Below are 19321 nucleotides of genomic sequence, written 5' to 3' on the forward strand. Positions count from 1 at the left end.
ATAATAAAATTGATTATTCATAATAAGCAGTTGCTGTTGGGTCTTTATCTTAGGACAAGGAAATGTCCTTTAGAGCATCTGTTGGTTAGAGAATTAGCAGCAGGGTTGGTTGAAGAGCTATAAATAGAAGGGGGCTTTAAAAAAAACCTGACAGGGACTGAATGAGAGTTTCCTATTAGAAATTTTCCCCATCTTAGCACAAGCTACTGTGGGACAACCAAAATGGCTAGATGCATATGCATGAAACTGGTAATTGGAGAGAGTGAAGAGCTGTGGTCTTTCAGCAATGTTATATCAAGAGTTTCAAATCCATTTGTAGTGTTCAATAAAACACCTTTATTTATAGAACTCTATGTGAAAAGAAAAATAAATTTCATCTGTAATAAATCCACCCAGCCATGGCAATGGATATATATGAAATACAATAGTGATAAAAAATAGTTGTAAATATAAAATAGCTTGACTGAAAGTATTCTGCTTAGTTTCATCTCTAGCATGTTAAAGTATACTCCAGCTAGCTGATTGGCACAAGTAGGACCATACCAATTTAGTGAGGGAAAATGAATTAGTATCATTGTTACATTCTTCAGTGGTCCATTTCTCCTTTCCAACTCAATGGAAATTGCTAATGATGTGGCTTAGCAAGTCATGAATACAAAGATTTTCAAATCACTGAATCATATACTCAAAGGTTCAAATTATTCATGTCAGACCCCCCCCCCCCAAATTAGAAATACTACTAAAATTAAGGGGACTTTTTGTAGACAAATGTCATATGTTCTCTTTTCAATGATAGACAATTATCAACTATGGTAGAACAACTCTAAAGCATTGTATCACAAACTGCTACAAACTAATGTTGTTAGTGAAATTTGATGGTGTGATGCTAACACAGTATAATAATGCAAGATTTTTTTTTCTACACTGTTTCCAGACATTGGGAACACCCACTGCATCTTCAAAAAGGAGATATTTTTGGAAGCTCTGCTTTGACCTTGGACAAAAACAATTGTTTCATATGCTGTTGAAAGATAGGAGGGATGAAAACAAACACCCATTGCCTGGTTTGTGTTGATTAATGTAAGTTCCACTGCTTTGAATGGGTCTGCTCTATGCATGACTAAATCTAGATACGACTTCATTGGCACTTTAAATATTCTATCCATCTGCCCATCCGTCTCTTGTGACGGCTCTTTCAAGTCATACCATACTCTGGTGACTGTGGGGTTTTTTTTTTTTTTGTCTTCCATGACAGAAAATAAGGAGAGTAACAGCTCCTTACTAAATTGTAATAGGTAAGAAAAGGAGCATAATACAAGTACAGGTGGCTAAAAGTTTACATATTGATTATAAATGAAATTCAGCTAACTGGATGTTGTCTTTGTTTGCTTCCTTCTCATTTTTTTTTAAAAAATAAGATTGATTCTTCCTTTGTCTTTCTCTTCCCGACACTGTATCACTGGAAAGTGTTCTTGTTCATGTTGAACTATCCAATATCTGACACTGCTTTTTCCCACAACATCCCTGAACATTTCCCAAAGCATTCGGTGAAGGTTGAAGGGCCCCTCCAGAGAGAAACTAGAGAAGTTTGAAATAGATGGAGGTGGCTGTAAAACCAGGGTGATGACTATTCTTAAGACTTTCCATAAATACCCTGCAACCATTGGATACAACCCAATGTTTGCTTTTTTTATGACAACTGTTTTTATGTTTCAATTTCCATAATTTTATGAGGGATTAGAATTGAGAAAAAATGTCTCTGCAAAGGTCAGACAAAAAGATAAAAAGTATGGATATATTAATTGATTACAGGCTGGGTATCTCTATATTTAATCTCTGAAGACATTCCAGTAAAGTGATAGGAAAACATTAATGTTGTTGCGAAGTTTTTTTTAAGCATAAGGAAAGTTCAGAAAGAATTAAACAACACAGTATAATCAAGTGTCCAACATCAACATGAATGTACATTGCTTCTGGATTAATATGGAATCTTGGTCCTACGAGAGTCTAACAGTGTGACAAATGTCTGGGCCACCTAAAGAAAAACTGTGACCTTATACATTATAAACATCTGTCCCCAGAAGGAAATGGGCTTGAAATAGAGAATGTTCACTTGATTTTAATTCAGAATAAAAACAATCTTGGCTTATATAAAGGATTATCTTTTCTTTATTTGAAAACATTATACAGGCAGTACATTGCCACAGCCAGTCCATGTTGGAGCATGCAAATATCAAAACAGAAGATAATTTGTTCTTAGTGAATATTGTGGACATTCCTTGTTTTTGGTTCTTACTTCCATTTGTAAGTGTCAAAATTAGTGTGCTTTTATTATGGCATTTAACAATTAAAATCCTACCCATGGGGTAAAATTGATATTTATAGCTAGCTAGCTTGAGAATACTAATGTCATTTTAAAAAAGAGAAAATACGACACACTGGTTGAAATGTTAATGGCACAAGTTAGCAATATCTAAAACTATGTACGGAAGCATCTTCATTTGACACAGTGATGCAAAACATCAATTGCTTGGTCTGTCTTGGTTGCTGATTGTATTCTTGAGTTCTCAAGTCGAAGACAAACCAAACTGTTGCTACAGTTTCCATTCAATTACTGAACTATATCAGCACAGTCAGGATAGCTGAATACCTTTTCACCTCCAGAAACTGGTCCATCCATTTTCCAATGGATGGATGCCCCCCGCTCCAAATTCTTAGAATGGCGAGACATCAGCTGTTCAGACAATGACTCTCTCAGATGGACCTCACTTTTCATTATGCATCAATCAATTTATCTTGGCATTTTATTTTAGGCAATAAATATATTTAACAACATCGTTCAGTTGTAGAAGAATTAGAAAAGCCTACTGCTCAAGAGCAGATTGTGCGATTTCTAAGCAGAAGGCAGGGAGGTCAAACTCCATAGTCTGCCGATATAGGAATTTAGTGGACTGGCAGATCTGCTGCCAACCAGAAAAAAAACCCATTATTTGGATTCAATGGAGCAATAATGATTTAATATAAGGCAGCTTCCATTGTTAAACATTCCAGTCTTCTACCTCCATTGTCTATTCTCCTTGCCCCATGCAAAAAATAATTATTATTATTTGGGGGGGGGAGAGATCAAGCTCTCAATGTGGTTATCCAGCCTTTGAAAGATTGCAACTTGCAATGCTCTATTTCAGTAAGACCACTTTTGAGTGAACTGAGTGATGCCTCTCATCCAGGTTGCTTCTACGGAAAGTAATCTACAAATTAGGGTCATAAGAATGAGCTATTTTTAAAAGAGAACCTACGACAACATTTGGCTTACAAAATAAATACTATAAATAAAAGTCCTCAAAAGTTATGAAAGACAAATGCTTAAGCAAGAAAATAAAGGCATAAGTTCTTCAAAAAGTCATTAAGTTCAAGCATGGGACCACAGACTCAAGAGAAAGGTATTTAATTGGTATAAAAGGTAGCAAAAAGGACTGGGAGATGACAATGCTCATCAGCTGACTTCTGATTTTTAAAACCTGAGAAAACAGTTAAGGCTCCTGAACACACTTAAACCCTGTTCTTTAGATACATCCAAGCCTATTCAGAATTAAAGCCTACATTTATCAAGAGAGCCTTGATACAATGAGTTGAGCCAATATTTAAGCCACAATGAAGTTATTATATCGGTGATATTTAAGCAGTGCCTGGAACTCATGAACCCCCTCAGGAATAACATGTGCTCTAAATACAGTATATAAATGATCACCTGGCAGTAACATTCTGATTCTAAAAGAAATGGCAATTTTGCACAACTATTTGATAGTTGAGATTTCTAATTCTACCCCTCTCCTCTGCACAGCAGTATATGTCACCCAACTTGTGAAAGACTGTTGCAAAAAGTAGTACAGAATCTTTGTCATAGAATAACTTACAAAATAGTCTTAATAATTTGATTTGCATACATACAATGAAACAGGAAAAAAGGCCACTTGGTAGCATTGGTTAAGCAAATGGCTCTTGCTTCTACCCAGTTACCTCAAAATGACCCAACCTGGCATCTCCCAGATATACTGGGACTGTATCTCCCAGGATTCCTACCTAAAATGGTCAGTTTGTGGAATTTCTAGCTTTATGTTTGGAGAGCAGCTGGTTGAGAAAAGCTGTCAAGATAGTTGGATTCTTCTTTGCACAGAAAACCAATGGGGGGGGCACATGAACAATAAAATAGGTGAATCAGTGTGAGCAAACATACCTCTAGATGTGTTAAACAGTTCCCATAATTTCTCACCATTGGTGAGAGTTGATGCTAGAATGTGCAGGGTTGCTAACTGAAGGAATTCGATTGTAAAGAGGAGTGCATAAAATGCTCCCTATGCATATTGTTCTGCACATGAAGCAGCTTAGTTCATATGGTTTATGCTGGGACCATATCATGTATTTCAAATGTTTTGGTCAAGGTAGAGGAAAGAAAATGGGACAGTTTTATTCTGGGTATGGACTGAACATGGTTGCTCTGGGCAGAATTGATCGGATAATTTAAGAATAGGGAAAAAAATCAAGGCTGAGGGATTTTTCTGGCAGCAGCATATGCAAACATTAGAGATAGCTGGAGGGGGAAGGAAAAGGGAAAGCACTGGGAATATTGGGATGAGGGCAGGATATTAGCTGTGGGCTGAAGAGAGATAGGAAGAAGAAAGAGAGTGCTGTGCATTGGCCACACAGAGGACATGGAAGAGAGAACTCAATGTATACCTCTCTGATTCTCTTTGTCCTGTAAAAAAAAAATCACTATGGGGTTTCTTTGAATTTTGTTTGGGCTGAAAGTCAGAAGAACCATATGTTTCAGATTTTTTTCCTCTTCTTCAGTGTCAGTTCAAAATGGTTCAGTAGAACTACTTGAACATAATTATTTGTTTTGAGTTTGAAAGAAAACATATTTTCAAGTTGTGCAAATCCCTAGATTTGTACTACCAAAGATTGGAATATTGGAATTCTAAAATGGAACAATGCATGATGGTGTCATATCATGCAGCTCTCAGAGGAATTAGGATTATGATGAAGGTAAGTATTTAAAAGAATGGACTTCGTGAATATAATTTTCACACATAAAAATGAAGTCGCTTACTTTGATTGTACTGTATACTGCAAGCTTTCGGTAGTAAGACTATAAAAAAGAGGCTCCTTGGCAAATTCAGCTCACTTAGGAAATATTCAGTACCTCTGTAGTCTCATCTCTTTGTTCTTTTTCTCCTGAGGTAGGTAAAATAATATTTTTATAAAACTGGGAATGCTTCAAATATTATTAGGAAAAAATGCTTCAGATTTGCAATCACAACAGCTCTCTGCCACTTATTAAAACAAACATATGTTTTCTCAGGCTTCTGAATTAGTCTAAAAAAAGATCCTGCTGTCTTAATGAATCAAGTAATTAAATTAGTGCATCTAAAAAGAAACAGGTGTATCTTTTTTCCAAGCTAATTCAGAAACCTGAAACCAGCCAATCAGGTTTGCTCTAATGAAGAGCAGCTAGAGGCTGTATTCATACCACAGGAGATCCAAAATATTTGTTCTGATTCATTTTTCAAATGTGCACAGCCCTAGTAGATGTGATCAACTGTGCAGAAGAGTAAGTTTTTAAAGAAGTTGTTTGATTTTTCCATTCTAACAACATAATACAAAAAGCTTTCCTATTGTTGAAACAAACAGTTATCCCAATTTTCTTTCAAGAACTAGATAGAGGCTCTCATTTTTGTTTCTGGTTCAGCTACAAGGCTCCTAAATCACAGGAGTATCTTCGTTCTGATGTTAAAAGACAAGAGATATTCTAGTATTGCTTATAGCACTATGAACATAGTATACTATGCCTCTTTTTCTTTGTAAGAACTGTAGCCATAATTAAGCCAAAACCCCAATTATGTAAACTTAATCCAACCCAAATGAGGTTAGTTCTATAGTAGTTGGGAAGTAATGGCACCTTGAAAACCATTGTGTCACCAACTTCATTCAGATGATTACATTTTTGAATACATAATGATAAAATAATGACTTTTGCCAATATTCTTATGGAAAACAAACCTACTGCCGAGTTGCTAAATTAATTTTGCAGACAAAGGAAAAATCAGTTGGGTACTTTTCCTAACCAGGAAATGAAGCTATTCTTTAATTAACCAGTTTGAGCATAATGCATGTGTCACTGAGCAGTGACAATCACAAGAATTTTGCTAAGGAAAGGAATGTGCAAATCTGTACTAGAAGACTAGGGATCTAAGCAGCCATTGCATCTGGAACCAGGAAAGGATTATTGATTCAAAGTAAAAACAATGGACAAAGATTCAGAAGAAACATCATGCATGTAGATCTTCCTCTCCCCCCCAAAAAAATATGGAATAAGCATAACGACTTTGAATATACTGAGTTCTAAACAATTCACATCTAGCCAGTATCAGATTGTAAATGAGAGCAGCACAGGTCAGCTATTCCTGTGTTCCTCTCTTGGACAGAATGTCTACAAATATTCAATTTCTTTTTCTCAGTGGCAACTAAATTTGTGAAGAGAAAGAAACTTGTTAAGACACTGAAAGTGGAAATGTAATTATGTTATCAGCAAATCTCAGCTGCCCACAGTATTACTGTAAAAAACATTCCAAAGGTCAGTGTTTGACGACTATACTATTATGCACATATTTTAAAAAAAGGTTAAAAAGTTTCTTTTCAACCTATTCTTAGAATAGAGATGGGTACTGGTAGCTGTCCATCCATGGCTTCCCAGAACTTCTTCCAAGCCATCTTTGCCAACCTCAGCCCTTCAAGAGGTGTTGGAGTGCAACTCCTAGGCAGCATGGCTAGAGGTGAGAGAATTCTGCCCATCACATCAGGAGGGCCCAGGTTGAGAAAGGCTTCAGAGAATGGGCAACCAGGTAGCTAAGGTAGCTGAATGAACACAATGGCACTAGGGTATAGATTCTGTGTACCTCAACTGGACAAAAATTGGTAGTATCTATGTATATTTGGCCCTACTAGGCATTTCCCTTGTTGTATTAAGTGCTAATTGCCAAGTTTTCTTGCTTCCCATGTTTCTAGTCCCTTTCCATTAGAAATTGGTGAACACATCCACATTCATCCTGGAAATATTCAGGTTTTTGTGTCTTTACTCAAACTTACACTAAACAGGCCTTGTTGAAAGCCTGTCTCTTTCTCTTCCATTATGTCAGAAAGAGGAGATAAGGAGCAGCAGAGCCAGGCAATTTTTTTTTTAGATGGACAGTATTGTCTCTCCTTTTTGCTGGCTACTGAAACTTGAATGTAAATTTGGCATTCATTTTCCAGAAATTATCACTGTCACTGAGGAAGAGTATCCATGTTTTGGTGGAAACTGTATGCAGAGAAAATTTTCCTTACAAGGATTTGGGGACTAGTAGTCAATTCCCAGACCCCCAGCTGGAATTTACCCCTTGATTGGAGCATTTGACATTGCTCTGAAGTCCTTTTCCCCAGGTAAAGGTATGTGCGTGTGTGGGAGGGTTGTTTTTTGTTTTTGTTTCGCTTTGGAAAGAGCTCAGTAAAAGGACCAGTGGGAATTCTTGAAGTTGAAAAAAACTGAAGATCACCCACCCACAATCAATTCTCATCTGGTATTCAATTCCCACTTCATCCCTTTTCCCCATCAACATTACCTGCATCAAGATTCTTTTTAAAGCCCATCTAGACAAACTGCGCAAAAATATTTCTTAGGACTTTATTTATTTTCTAAATGAAAAATGCATAACAGTGGAAAATAATCTACCAGTGTCATTTTGGTCACTGTTCGGTCAGGAAAAATATACCTTAATGAAGAATTATCTTACAAGGTCCATCCTATTTGTTAGATACGGTGTTCCCAAGCACTCAGTCTTTGGGCAAAATACATTTTTTTAAAAAATATCCCCAAATCCTTTTTGCATAGTATCTTTTGACTTGAATCAGGGCAATTTAAAATCACATTGATTCTCTTCAGAAGCCTTAATATTGTACTGTTGGTTCAGTATCGTAGATTACCGGATACAGGTTAGCAAAGTGACACTGGGAGATACCTGCCCACCAGTTTCCTTGTGATTTTTCCCTTTCTCCTCCACCGTCCACCCTCCCCTCAGAATCTGCTTCTGTATTTCTCCAGCACATTACAAAGGGTCTCAGGGCATATCGTAGAATGGATTTTCGGTTCAAATATGACTCTGGCCAAGCCTGTTTGCCCCCACGTAAACTAAAACATGCCCTCTACAACTACAGAATGGTTCCATTCCAATGGAAGCTTTGAGGTAGGCAAACTGTCCTTCAGGAAAGTTTCCCTGCCATTTCATAACATCTCCTTAAGGAAACCTCAATTAATATTTCTAGATTGAAAAGCACTGCTCCAAGTGAAGGGCTGTGAATTACAGCTCCTAGTCAAGCATTCTTGGAAAGATTTTAATGGTGGTGGTGGTTTTTTTTTATAAACCTCCCCTATTTGCTACCTTGCAGCTGACTAGAGTCACTGCATCTGGAAAATACCTTTCTCTATGAATGATACAGAGATAATGGTGATACGAACTCCACCGAGGGTGGCAGGGCCTGAGTTTAGGCAACACGGACACGAGATTCTTCTTCCGTTTCTTGGCCGAGGCTGGTGTATGTTACTGAAGGTTCTAGCTGCCCAGTGGCTGGCAAGTCTACAACAGGTCCTGAAGGGTTTCGGAACTGCTTGTACACCCGTGGATCTTGGGCAATGTATGTGGATGTAGAGGAGTACAGCAAAAGGCCAACAAGGATTGTGAAGAATGACAGCAGATAAAGTCCTGAAAACTAAATGGAAAGAATAAAATTAGTCAAAAAAAAGAGAATGCAGTAAATGCGCTGTACGCAAGAGTTGCATGCAAGAATTTTTCTTCCAGTATGAAGTTGTTCTGTATCAAATCAAATTAAAATTCAGTGCCAAAAATAAATTACCTAAACCAATTACACAATTATTTTGTAACAATAAGTAAACTGCAGTAAATTAATTTGGCTTTTACTGCTTTCAGTCAATGATCACTACCATTTTCTAAGAAAGAAATATTATGCCTTCAGATAAAATCTTCAGAACTTCAATTGCAGAAATAAAAATTCAGAGAATAAAACACAAAGGAATCAAAGGTAATTAAAACACACAAAAATCATAACAATTTTGCGAAAGACTAGACAAGTCATGCCCAGTTGGGTTATTGTTTCAGAGACTGTCTTACCTTAATAGAAAAATAGAATGACCATGGGTGGGCAAAAAAGCAGCAGCAGGTGAAGCAATTTCCAACTTCCTGCTGGCTTCCCCATTGACTTTGCTTGTGGGAAGCTGGAAGGGAGTGTCAGAAATCCTTCTTTCCTTCCTTCCTTCCTTCCTTCCTTCCTTCCTTCCTTCCTTCCTTCCTTCCTTCCTTCCTTCCTTCCTTCCTTCCTTCCTTCCTTCCTTCTATCCATCCATCCATCCATCCATCCATCCATCCATCCATCTATCCATTACTTTTAATGAGGCAGTATAAAAGCTCTATAACACAAAGAAGCCTCTATATGCATATATGTTGTGGGTGTACATATTATCTTGCTACTTCCAAGAACAACTAATTAAATATAATAAATGTCAAGATGAAAACAAAATCAACAGCCTCAGGCTAAAAAGTACCATTGAAGTGACAGTTGAAAGATCCTCTCAGAAGAAACTAAGCTGTTCTAAATTAAATAGAAAAGATCCTTAGCATTTCTGAATAATTAAGACATGACTAAGTAAATGATGCGAAATACACAGTTTTTCTTGGGAACATAAAAATTGCCTGCAAAGCTTCATTTGAGTCAACTTTCCCATTGGAAATGGACAATAGCCCACCACAGACCTAGTTTTCACTGTGAAAATCAATATATTATGTACTGATTAAGTAGCATATTTGAAGAAAAATGGAAAACCCGTTCAGAAAAAAGACATTTTGAGAAAAAAATGCAGACTTGGTTTTGGAGAAACTATCTCCAGCAAATTAAAATGTTCAGACTATTTCATATAGTCATTGCATATTCATTCAAAAACAGCTACCTGGCATTTATCTTTCATGGTTTGATATGGCCACAGGACTTATCTTTGTGTAAACCATGTCTGGGTACATGTATGTATGAATATGCACACACATACATCTGATAGGTTGACAGATGGTTAAATTATCTTAAAATGTACACATTCACAGGTGCAACACAACATACCGGCTGTAAGCTCTGATGACATCTCCACCTGCTACAGTTTTCCACAGTTAAGGTTGTAATTGGCTCACTTCAGAAGAGAAGAAACCCTACTGAGGAAAGTTCAAAGCATGACAGAGAGAGGCTGTCTAGTGAGCAGGCCAATTAATTGTTTTTCTCTTGCTATCTCATTTTCCCTTCTTGTGGCATCTCACCAGGTAATTTAATACAGCCACCCCTATTGCTTTGGAAGCTAAAAATATAATGTCAAACATCAAGAGTGCTGAAGGACAGCTTTCACCTGGCACTGAGTTCATGCAGATAAGATCTGTTTTGTGCAGCTTTCTTCTGTTATGCATCATACCAAGTGATTTGAATAATTCTGGGCATCCTGATCACAACTGAAATGCTGCAAAATAGCAAGCAAGTCCAGTATTGTGATCTCTAACAATAGCGATCCCAGCCCTGCATTTAGGAAGGACCTCCAAGTTACCAGGACTCCAGATAGTCTTGTATCCTCATTGTGAATTTTCACTGGATAGACTTCACAAATAATGGGAATGGGAAGGCAACCTCAGCACTGCCAATACCTGAACTTGAAGAACTGTGTCTGGTAAAGGCCAAAGATATTCTAAGCCCACAGTAGCTGCCAAATTAGTATATAAGTACATGATTTGGAAGTTCAATTTGCTAGCAACCATGACTTCACCTTATGGGATCATCTGGGTTTCTTGTTCTTGACTCCCTGCTAGTTATCCATGACCTCACTTGCATAATGGACTGACCATCATCTCTCTACAGATATCACATTTCTGATGTGTTGAGCTTGGCTTCCTGCCTTCAGATACAGAGAGGCCAGGTACTCATTTATAGCATTAACTATCCACTTGCATTCACTTATACCAGGGGCCTTCAAACTTGACAGCTTTTAAGACTTGTGGACTTCAACTCCCAGAATTCCTCCTCTAATCATGTTAGCTCAGGAACTCTGGGAGTTGAAGTCCACAAGTCTTAAACTTGCCAAGTTTGAAGACCCTTGACTTATACCCTGGAGATTTTCATGATGAACTGTGTTATTGGGTCAATGAATGATCAGTGGTTTCTGCTTATTGCTCTGGTTTTGCCCAATAACAATCTAGTAATGGTAATGAACTGTAAGAGAGATCTGGGACAAACAAGGCCCCATGATTATTAATTCTGATAATGGGTTTTAAATGATAAAGCACATACTACTACTTCTGCTACCACTACTGGAAATGTTGCTGGGAGTCTAAATGGCGAAGCAGGAAGTTACTTGACAAAAACTGATGTTTCCTGATGCACTTCCCAATCAACTCAAAGCTGTGTTTGTACAGAAGAAGCTGTTGCAGCTTCCCAACATAATATGTGTCACATGGATTCTCAAGACAATTATTTTGGGATAGTCATCTGCTAGAAGTAAGCCAGTGCCAAATCATAAAGAACTTTATAGGCTAAAACTTGCTCTTCAAATTCACTAAATAACATTTGTCAGCCAGACCAAAAAGTTCTATTTTGGACTCATCTGTCCACAAACATTATTCCAATAGTATTCTGTCTTATCTACATTGTCTTTCACAAACTGTAGATAGGCAGCCATGCTCTTTTTACTGGCTTTCTCCTTGCAACCCTGTCAAGCATACCATTATTAGTCTGTGTTCTCCTGATTACAATTTCATGAACACTGACATTCACCAATGCAAGAGTCCTTTAGTTCCTTAGATCAATGGTTCTCAACTTTTTCTTCACTCTGGAACCCCTTTAAATATCTTTTGTGGCCACGGACCATGGCCACGGGGCCCCAGGACTTAACTCAAGATTTAAGTCATAACATTTCTTCAAGCCTTCATAGTCCTCCTGTGATAACATCACATCATCCTCTCCAAGAGTTCGCAGACCACAGGTTGAGAAACACTGCCTTAGATGTTACCTTGGGGTCCTTTGAGACTTCCCAAAATATTACACGTCTTGCTCTTGGTATATTCTTGGTTAATCAAGAGGCTAACAATTGCCTCATTTGTACACAATCTGCCTGACAGTGGACTGGTGGAGTTGAACTCCTTGGAAATTATTTTGTAAACTTTTCCAGTCTGGTAAGGATCAACAAAAGGGAGGCAGTGGCTCGGTAGCTAAGACGCTGAGCTTGTTGACCAGAAAGGTTGGCAGTTTGGCGGTTTGAATCCCTAGCACCACGTAATGGAGTGAGCTCTCGTTACTTGTCCCAGCTTCTGCCAATCTAGCAGTTCGAAAGCATGTAAAAATGCAAGTAGAAAAATAGGGACCACTTTGGTGGGAAGGTAACAGTGTTCCATGCGCCTTTGGCATTTAGTCATGCTTGGCCACATGACCAGGGAGACATCTTTGGACAGCGCTGGCTCTTCAGCTTTGCAACAGAGATGAACACTGCCTTCTAGAGCCAGAAACGACTAGCACGTATGTGCGAGAGGAACCCTACCCTTAAGGATCAACAATTGCTTTTTGGAAATTCTCAGAAATCTTCCTCAGTTTATGACACAATTCCACCTGTATTGTGAAGACCAGACTTTGATAGTGATTACCCAGAATTCTGTTCTTTAAATAAGGCAGGACCTCCTACACTCATACCTGATTATCATCCCATTGATTGAAACCCTTCATTCTAATTTCCCCTTCAAATGAACTGATAATCTGAGAGGTTCACATACTTTTGTCACATACAAATATGTAGTTTTGGATTATTCTCCTCAAAAAAATAAGTGAATAAGAATTAAGAATAATGTGTTTGACTCATTTTTTAAATTGGATTCTCATTTTCTAGTTTAGATTAGATTAGATTAACAGAGTTGGAAGGGACCTCATAGATCATCTAGTCCAATCCCCCCACCCAAACAGGAGACCCTACACCATTTCTGACAAATGGCAGTCCAATCTCTTCTTGAAAGCCTCCAGTGATGAAGCTCCCACAACTTCTGAGGGCAAGCTGGTCCATTGGTTGATTGTTCTCATTGTCAGAAAAGTAGTTCCAGGACTTGTGTGGAGATAACTTTTTAGGTTATATTTATGCAGAAAGATTGATAATTCAGGAGGGCTCCCAAACTTTTACATAACACTGTAGTTTATTGCCAGCTTCTATGTGAATTCTGACATTTTGTTCCTGAAAGAATCCAAATCCCTCTTGCTACCAGGCTTTTGGAAACTCAACACAGAAAATGCATCAATGTTTTCCTTTGAGGCTTGGGTGAAAACAATGCCTTTATACAATGGTTTTGATGTAAGATCTGTAGCTCACCTTAGAAACTACTGAATTTAAACATAACAGATGGCTCTACTAATGTTTATACATTTTACTTTTAAAACGCCTCAGTTGGCAACGGCTTGTGAGTCCATTTGACAGGTTTATTCAGGGATGATACTTCAATGCACATTCCTAGCCAGATGGATGGAGGTCTGTAATATGACACATTGGGACTTGACTAAAAAGGAAGCTACTTCTCTTGTAGAGTGTCTGGAATATTTTGTATTGTTTTTAAATGTTTGTAAGCCACCCAGAGTCGCTGTTGTGAGGGGCAATCATCTAAATTTAAAAAAAAACCAAAATAAATATATACTTTGAGCCAATTCCCCAGATTTATATTTTGACCATGTTTTAGATTTAAAATAAGAAAACTGCTGTTTCCAAAACCTTGCACACTTTTGCATTATGAGATTTTCTTTAAGCACCCACAGATCAACGTTTTAAGTTCCTGGGTGTGTATGTATATTGGTTCAATTTACTTATATATAATGCAGATGGGTGCATGTAATTGAACATACTGTGTCACTTGGTATAAATTCTCAATACACTGATAAAGCATTTATATGCTCCAGCTATGTACATCATCAGCTCACAGCTGACTTTCTTGGATCTTTTAAAGAAATCAGTAAGCACTTGGGGCTTAAAGATTAAGGCAAGGAAGCTTTTTTCTCTTCTTTGTTAGGAGTTATTGTTAATTAATAGTGTCCACATCCAAAAAGGTCTGGGATTGTATTTAAACCAACTACAGGTAATCCTCATTTAGCAAACTTCAGTGGGGACCAGCAATTTGATCATTAAGCAAAGAACAATATTGCGGTCAAGTTCCTTCCTTTGTAGGTGCTGATTTATATATTCACCCTGGCTTGCAAGCATCCACTTAAAAAAACAGAGTCTACCACCAAGCTTGTGGGTGATTGTAAAGAATTGGCCAGGTAAGAATGTGCTCAAGAAAAAAAGGAAGAGAACCAACATTGATTTTGTAATTGTTTCCCTGAGGCTAAAATATTAAATTATTGAAGCCTATAGTCTCCCACTACTGTCCCAGGATTTAGACAGCCTTGAAAATCTAAGAAAATCAATGCTAAGTAATTATGAGTTTTTTGTTTTTTGTTGCAGCTCAGAAAGATGTCTAAATAAAGCCATTTCCAGCCTCTTCCTATTTATTGCTTTTCTAACATTTTCTTGTGTTCATGGCATCCGCATGCAGTGTTGACAGGTGTCTGTGTTTCTCTTGGTTTCTGAGCAGTCACTTTTAATAAAATATCATCTGCCGTTAATAATCGATACTGCATTGCTATCTTTGATAGGGCTCACCACTAGGTTTACAGTAATTGAGTCAGCCTGGGCCTTTGGCTAATTCCTTTTCCGTTGAATTTTACAACAGGCACATTCAATCGAAATGTCCAGGGATTCTGCTGTTCCTCTCCCGCCCCCACCATACACGTGGGGTTCATTCCCCTTTGGACCGGCAAACATTTCACAGCTGCAGCTCATTAACTTCAACCTGAATGTAGAAGTCCCTTGGGAAGAAAACAGTTCAGAGTGGGGTTTTTTTTTCTTCCAAGAGCTTGCTTTCCTCTGACATTGTTTTGCATCTGAACTTTTAATTGAGATAGATGTTCACATTAGCCAATGCCCGCTTTTTATTGCAGATTTGTTCTTGGTCAGACAGTGCAGATAGTGATGGCATATGAATATACACGCAGGCATGCAGGCAGATCAGAGGTAGTATTCAGCAGGTTCTGACCAGTTCTGGAGAACCAGTAATGGAAATTTTGAGTAGTTTGGAGAACCACTAGCGGAAATTTTGAATCATTCGTAGAACCGGCAAATACCACCTCTGACTGGTCCTGCCCCCATCTATTCTCTGCTTCCCAAGTCCCAGCTGATTGGCTGAATCTTCTTTTGTTGCCCTGCACAACAGAACAGAGCTAGAAAGCAGGTTAGTGGAGTGGGGAGGGAATGGGGATTTTGCAGCAACCTTCCCCAGGAGTGGGGAGGGAATAGAAATTTTGCAGTATCCTTCCCCTGCCACGCCCACCAAGCCACACCCACAGAATTGGTAGTAAAAAAATTTGAATCCCACTACTGAGGCAGATATACAAGATGCATTAGGATGCATATATTCTATACAAAGGGAAAGAAACTGTGTATTGTGGGCTCAGAGCAGGAAGGAAGATGGTGCCAGAGATCTCAAAATAAAAGATAAATAAAGGCAATGCCAGATCGCATGCATTGTTAGCTGGATAATGAGACAAATTCCACTCGGGATATGCCCTGTTGGGAAAAGCAAACTGGTTTCATACTATATCTTTTTTTTCTTTTTTGAAAAGCATCCCTTTTCTTCCTCAAATCAATAGGGTGAACTCAGAGTAGGTCATCTTGAACATTTGGCACTGCTAAGACACAAAGTCATTTAATTTTAAAACCATTCTTTAGCAGGGGTGGGTTTCTACTGGTTCTGTCCACCTCTGTAGAACCGGTAGCTCTGAAGAGCAGCAGACATAGAACCGGTTCTATGTCTGCTAATGTTGTTGCCCACCTGGGCTGTTACCTGATCTTTATTTCCTGATTTTTCAACTTCAGCTGCCAAATGAGCCACAGCTGCAGTTTAAAAAACAAGAAAAGAGAGCTGTTTCAAAGGCTGCTTCTTGGCAGCGTGCTAATGTGAGGATTTACAGGCACGAGGCTCACAGGGAAGCTGGTAAATCCCGAACTGATAGTTAACCCTTTCTTATCCCACCCCTGTTCTTTAGCCATAAAAACATGAATGGTTTAGGCATGATGTGAAATTGTTTTGAAGATTTCTTTTTCACTTTAAAGGCAGATTGATGTGAAAGGCCAAGTTTAAAGACCTAAATTGTTTTAAAACTAATTAATGCAATTGTACATTCAAATATTTCTGAATTAAAAAACAACAACAACAAATGAAGAATCCATGATCTTTGACTAGGGCCAATGACCTCAAGAGGCTATTTCACATTCCAAAGTCACTAATTTTCGCTATTTACTGTAAATCTATGAAAATGCCATGGGAGTCACAAAAGAGAAAATGAAAAAGAAATAAACAACTTCTATTGGAGAGCAGGTGTAGGCAGGAAGTAGGCAAGCAGAGATAGTTTCCACATCTCATTGACCATAAAAATCATTGATGGGCTAAAGGAGGCTCTCCTAATCTTGTGTCCTCTATAAATCAGGTTGGCTGTGCTTGCCAAGAGATAAGGCTGTGTAGCACTACAAAAGCAGAGAGGTGTTTTGGACTGTGTGTGATGCATTGTTAGTCCCCATCAAACTCTGAAGGACCCATTTGCCCTCAAATCAAAAGTGTAGCACAGCCTTTCAAGGTATTTATCAGCACCTTTTTCCAAGGTCTTAATCTCAGCCATACTCACAATAGATTGTCATATTAACAAAAGGTGACCCGGGTTTGGGGTTTTGTTTTTTTGGGACTTCGCTATATTTTAGATTAATGGAGTATGTGATTTAAAAAAAGTTATAGTAACTGAGATTACAAGGAAGTAACTATATTCATATTATGTATTCATATCTCATTAAAATGATGACAAATAAATGGCTTGAGTAATACAATAAATATTAGCTACAATATCTTAATACTGCTAGTTATTTTCCCCTACAGACCTGGTTTTAACAATGCCATTCAAACAATATATAAGCTTGGTTGTTAATGTTATCTCACAAACCCTGTTAAGCCTTTCATACCATATAAGAGCATTTTCCCCCAATTTGTTGCAATGTTATTTTCTGCAGCTGTTGTAAGAAAGCCAACACCTTGGACATCACTAGTGTCTCCATAATATGGTAAATAACAAGGCAAGGTCTTTAAATCACAATACTCATGTTTCTTTAATTGATCTTCATATTTATTTTCCAAAATGCAAAAATAATGGAATCTTGCTATTGACAGGAAACTTCCTCCAGATATGAAAACAGTCCATAAACAATTTTCTTTTTTCTTTTTTGTAAATTTTATTTGAGTTTTCACAAAGAGAAAAAAAATACAAATAAAACATCTTTTTTGAAATTAGCGTAATCCCGGGTTACATTTCTTCGTACAGACACAAATTCAGGTTCATGCTCATTTTTATATTCTATTCCATATCTTATTACTATTTTACATTTTCTGCATAGCTTCTCCCCTCTTTTAATTTTCTCAATTTTATTTTAATTATCTCATCTCAATTCAAATCATTGTATTTATATTTTTTGTCTGTCCTGTTTCAATTATCTATTATCTTTACCCATTAAAAAAAATTTCTCCTGTAGTTACTGGTTGGAGTATGACGCCTTTATATCTTTTCCCTAAAGTTGTAACATTCAATATAATACATAACTTCCATTCAGATTCTGCTTGGTACATTCTTAAAATACACTGTATTCTTAAAAAAAGAAAAAATTATAAATATATATAATTAAAACAACATTCCATTCCAATTCAATTCTATCATTAATATTAATATTCATTAAAGTCTTAACATTTTTAACATTACTTTTCAATTAAATATCATACTTCTATGAGAACAATTATAAGCTTTCCATAGTTAATTCCCCCCCTCTTCACTTATATTTTATAAAACATTAACTAATTAAAATGTTCCCGTTCCTTCCTAATTCAATTTTCTCATTTATTTATTTTACTTATTTTATTCACAAACATTTCACTAAATTACACTAACTATTTTATCCCTCATTTTAATCATACGTTGTTTCCAATTTTCTAAAGTTATTTCTATTACTAATATAACAATACAATCTTATGTACCTTTACAGAATCCCTTTTTCAGTTAGGTTTTCACCCATTATCTCTAAATAGGTCCTGTTTCTCTATATCTTGCTCCGGTCCTTTGTAACTTCTTTTCCTTTCCTTCTTCCCTCTCTTCTTCTCTCCCCTTTTTACCCCTTGTCTTTCTACCTCTATTTCTCTCTTCTGTATTCCCCTTTTCTGTTGCTTTCCAGTATTATACTTATTTTTTGAATTATTTCTCTTTTCTTTGGTTGTTTTTTTAAGTCTTAAATTCTCCATTCTCTTTCCCCCCTTTCCTTTTTCTTCCCCACATAAAATTGCTTGTTCATTAAAGATGGCTTCTTCTTTGTCCCAGTCTTCTTGTTTTGCAGTCATTTCTTATTGTTTCTCATAGTTCCAAATCTCCATTTCTAAGAATTGAAAAATGAAGCCAAAAGAACCCTTCCCTTCTTGTGCATCTTCTTTGTACTTTTTAAGTTCCGTTTTCAATTCATCCAGAAGTGGTGCCATTGTATAAATTTTTAAACAACCACCCGATTGATTTTAGTCATTCAAATATAATAACCAAGAATCCAAAGATCACCAAATATTCCAAATACACGCAAGCTGTTTCGTTTTTGCTCTTTTTTTTCCCACTTTCTTTTCCTGGGGTTACTATTTAGTTGCAAAGTTTCAGTTAAAATGTATCTTTTAGAAGTCTTGTTGAAGTTTTACTGTAGATTCTTTTTAATTCCAGGCAGTCTCCTCCCTCTTCCAGATCCTGCCCTTATTATTTTTCTCTCCCTTCCTTTCCCTTTTCACTTTCCTTCGCTGCTTCCGACTCTTCTTTGGGAGCGATGTTATTTTTTGTAAGTTTAAATTCCAGGGTACCTTAGTTGTTGCTTTTACAATTTAACCTGGTCAGGCAAAACTTTCACTTCTTATCTTCCTCCTGCACATTCTTTTCCGGTCGAGTTCTTCTTTGTGGTGGCCATTTCTGACCACCGCAGCAACCGCCTTCGGGAAAGGGAGTAATGGCCAGCTGAGGAGGAGAGATGCAGCTCTCTCAACCCTGCTGGTGGTCTCCCCCCTCTTCA

The 19321-nt window shown here is 37.4% G+C and overlaps 1 protein-coding gene across 1 annotated transcript in view; it reads right to left on the reverse strand.

The window, feature by feature from the left end:
- Window positions 1-7524: 7524 nt before the first annotated feature.
- Window positions 7525-19321, reverse strand: part of SLC35F1 (solute carrier family 35 member F1) — a 237348-nt gene continuing 225551 nt past the window's right edge. Inside the window, exon 8 of the mRNA XM_026666013.2 lies at window positions 7525-8799. Coding sequence (XP_026521798.2) covers window positions 8575-8799 — 225 coding nt within the window. The 3' untranslated portion in view covers window positions 7525-8574. The remainder of the gene's footprint in view (window positions 8800-19321) is intronic.

This window comes from Notechis scutatus, chromosome 1, assembly GCF_049901735.1.
Source record: "Notechis scutatus isolate UNSWTSFEM ecotype Mainland chromosome 1, rNotScu1.2, whole genome shotgun sequence".
NCBI lineage: Eukaryota > Metazoa > Chordata > Lepidosauria > Squamata > Elapidae > Notechis > Notechis scutatus.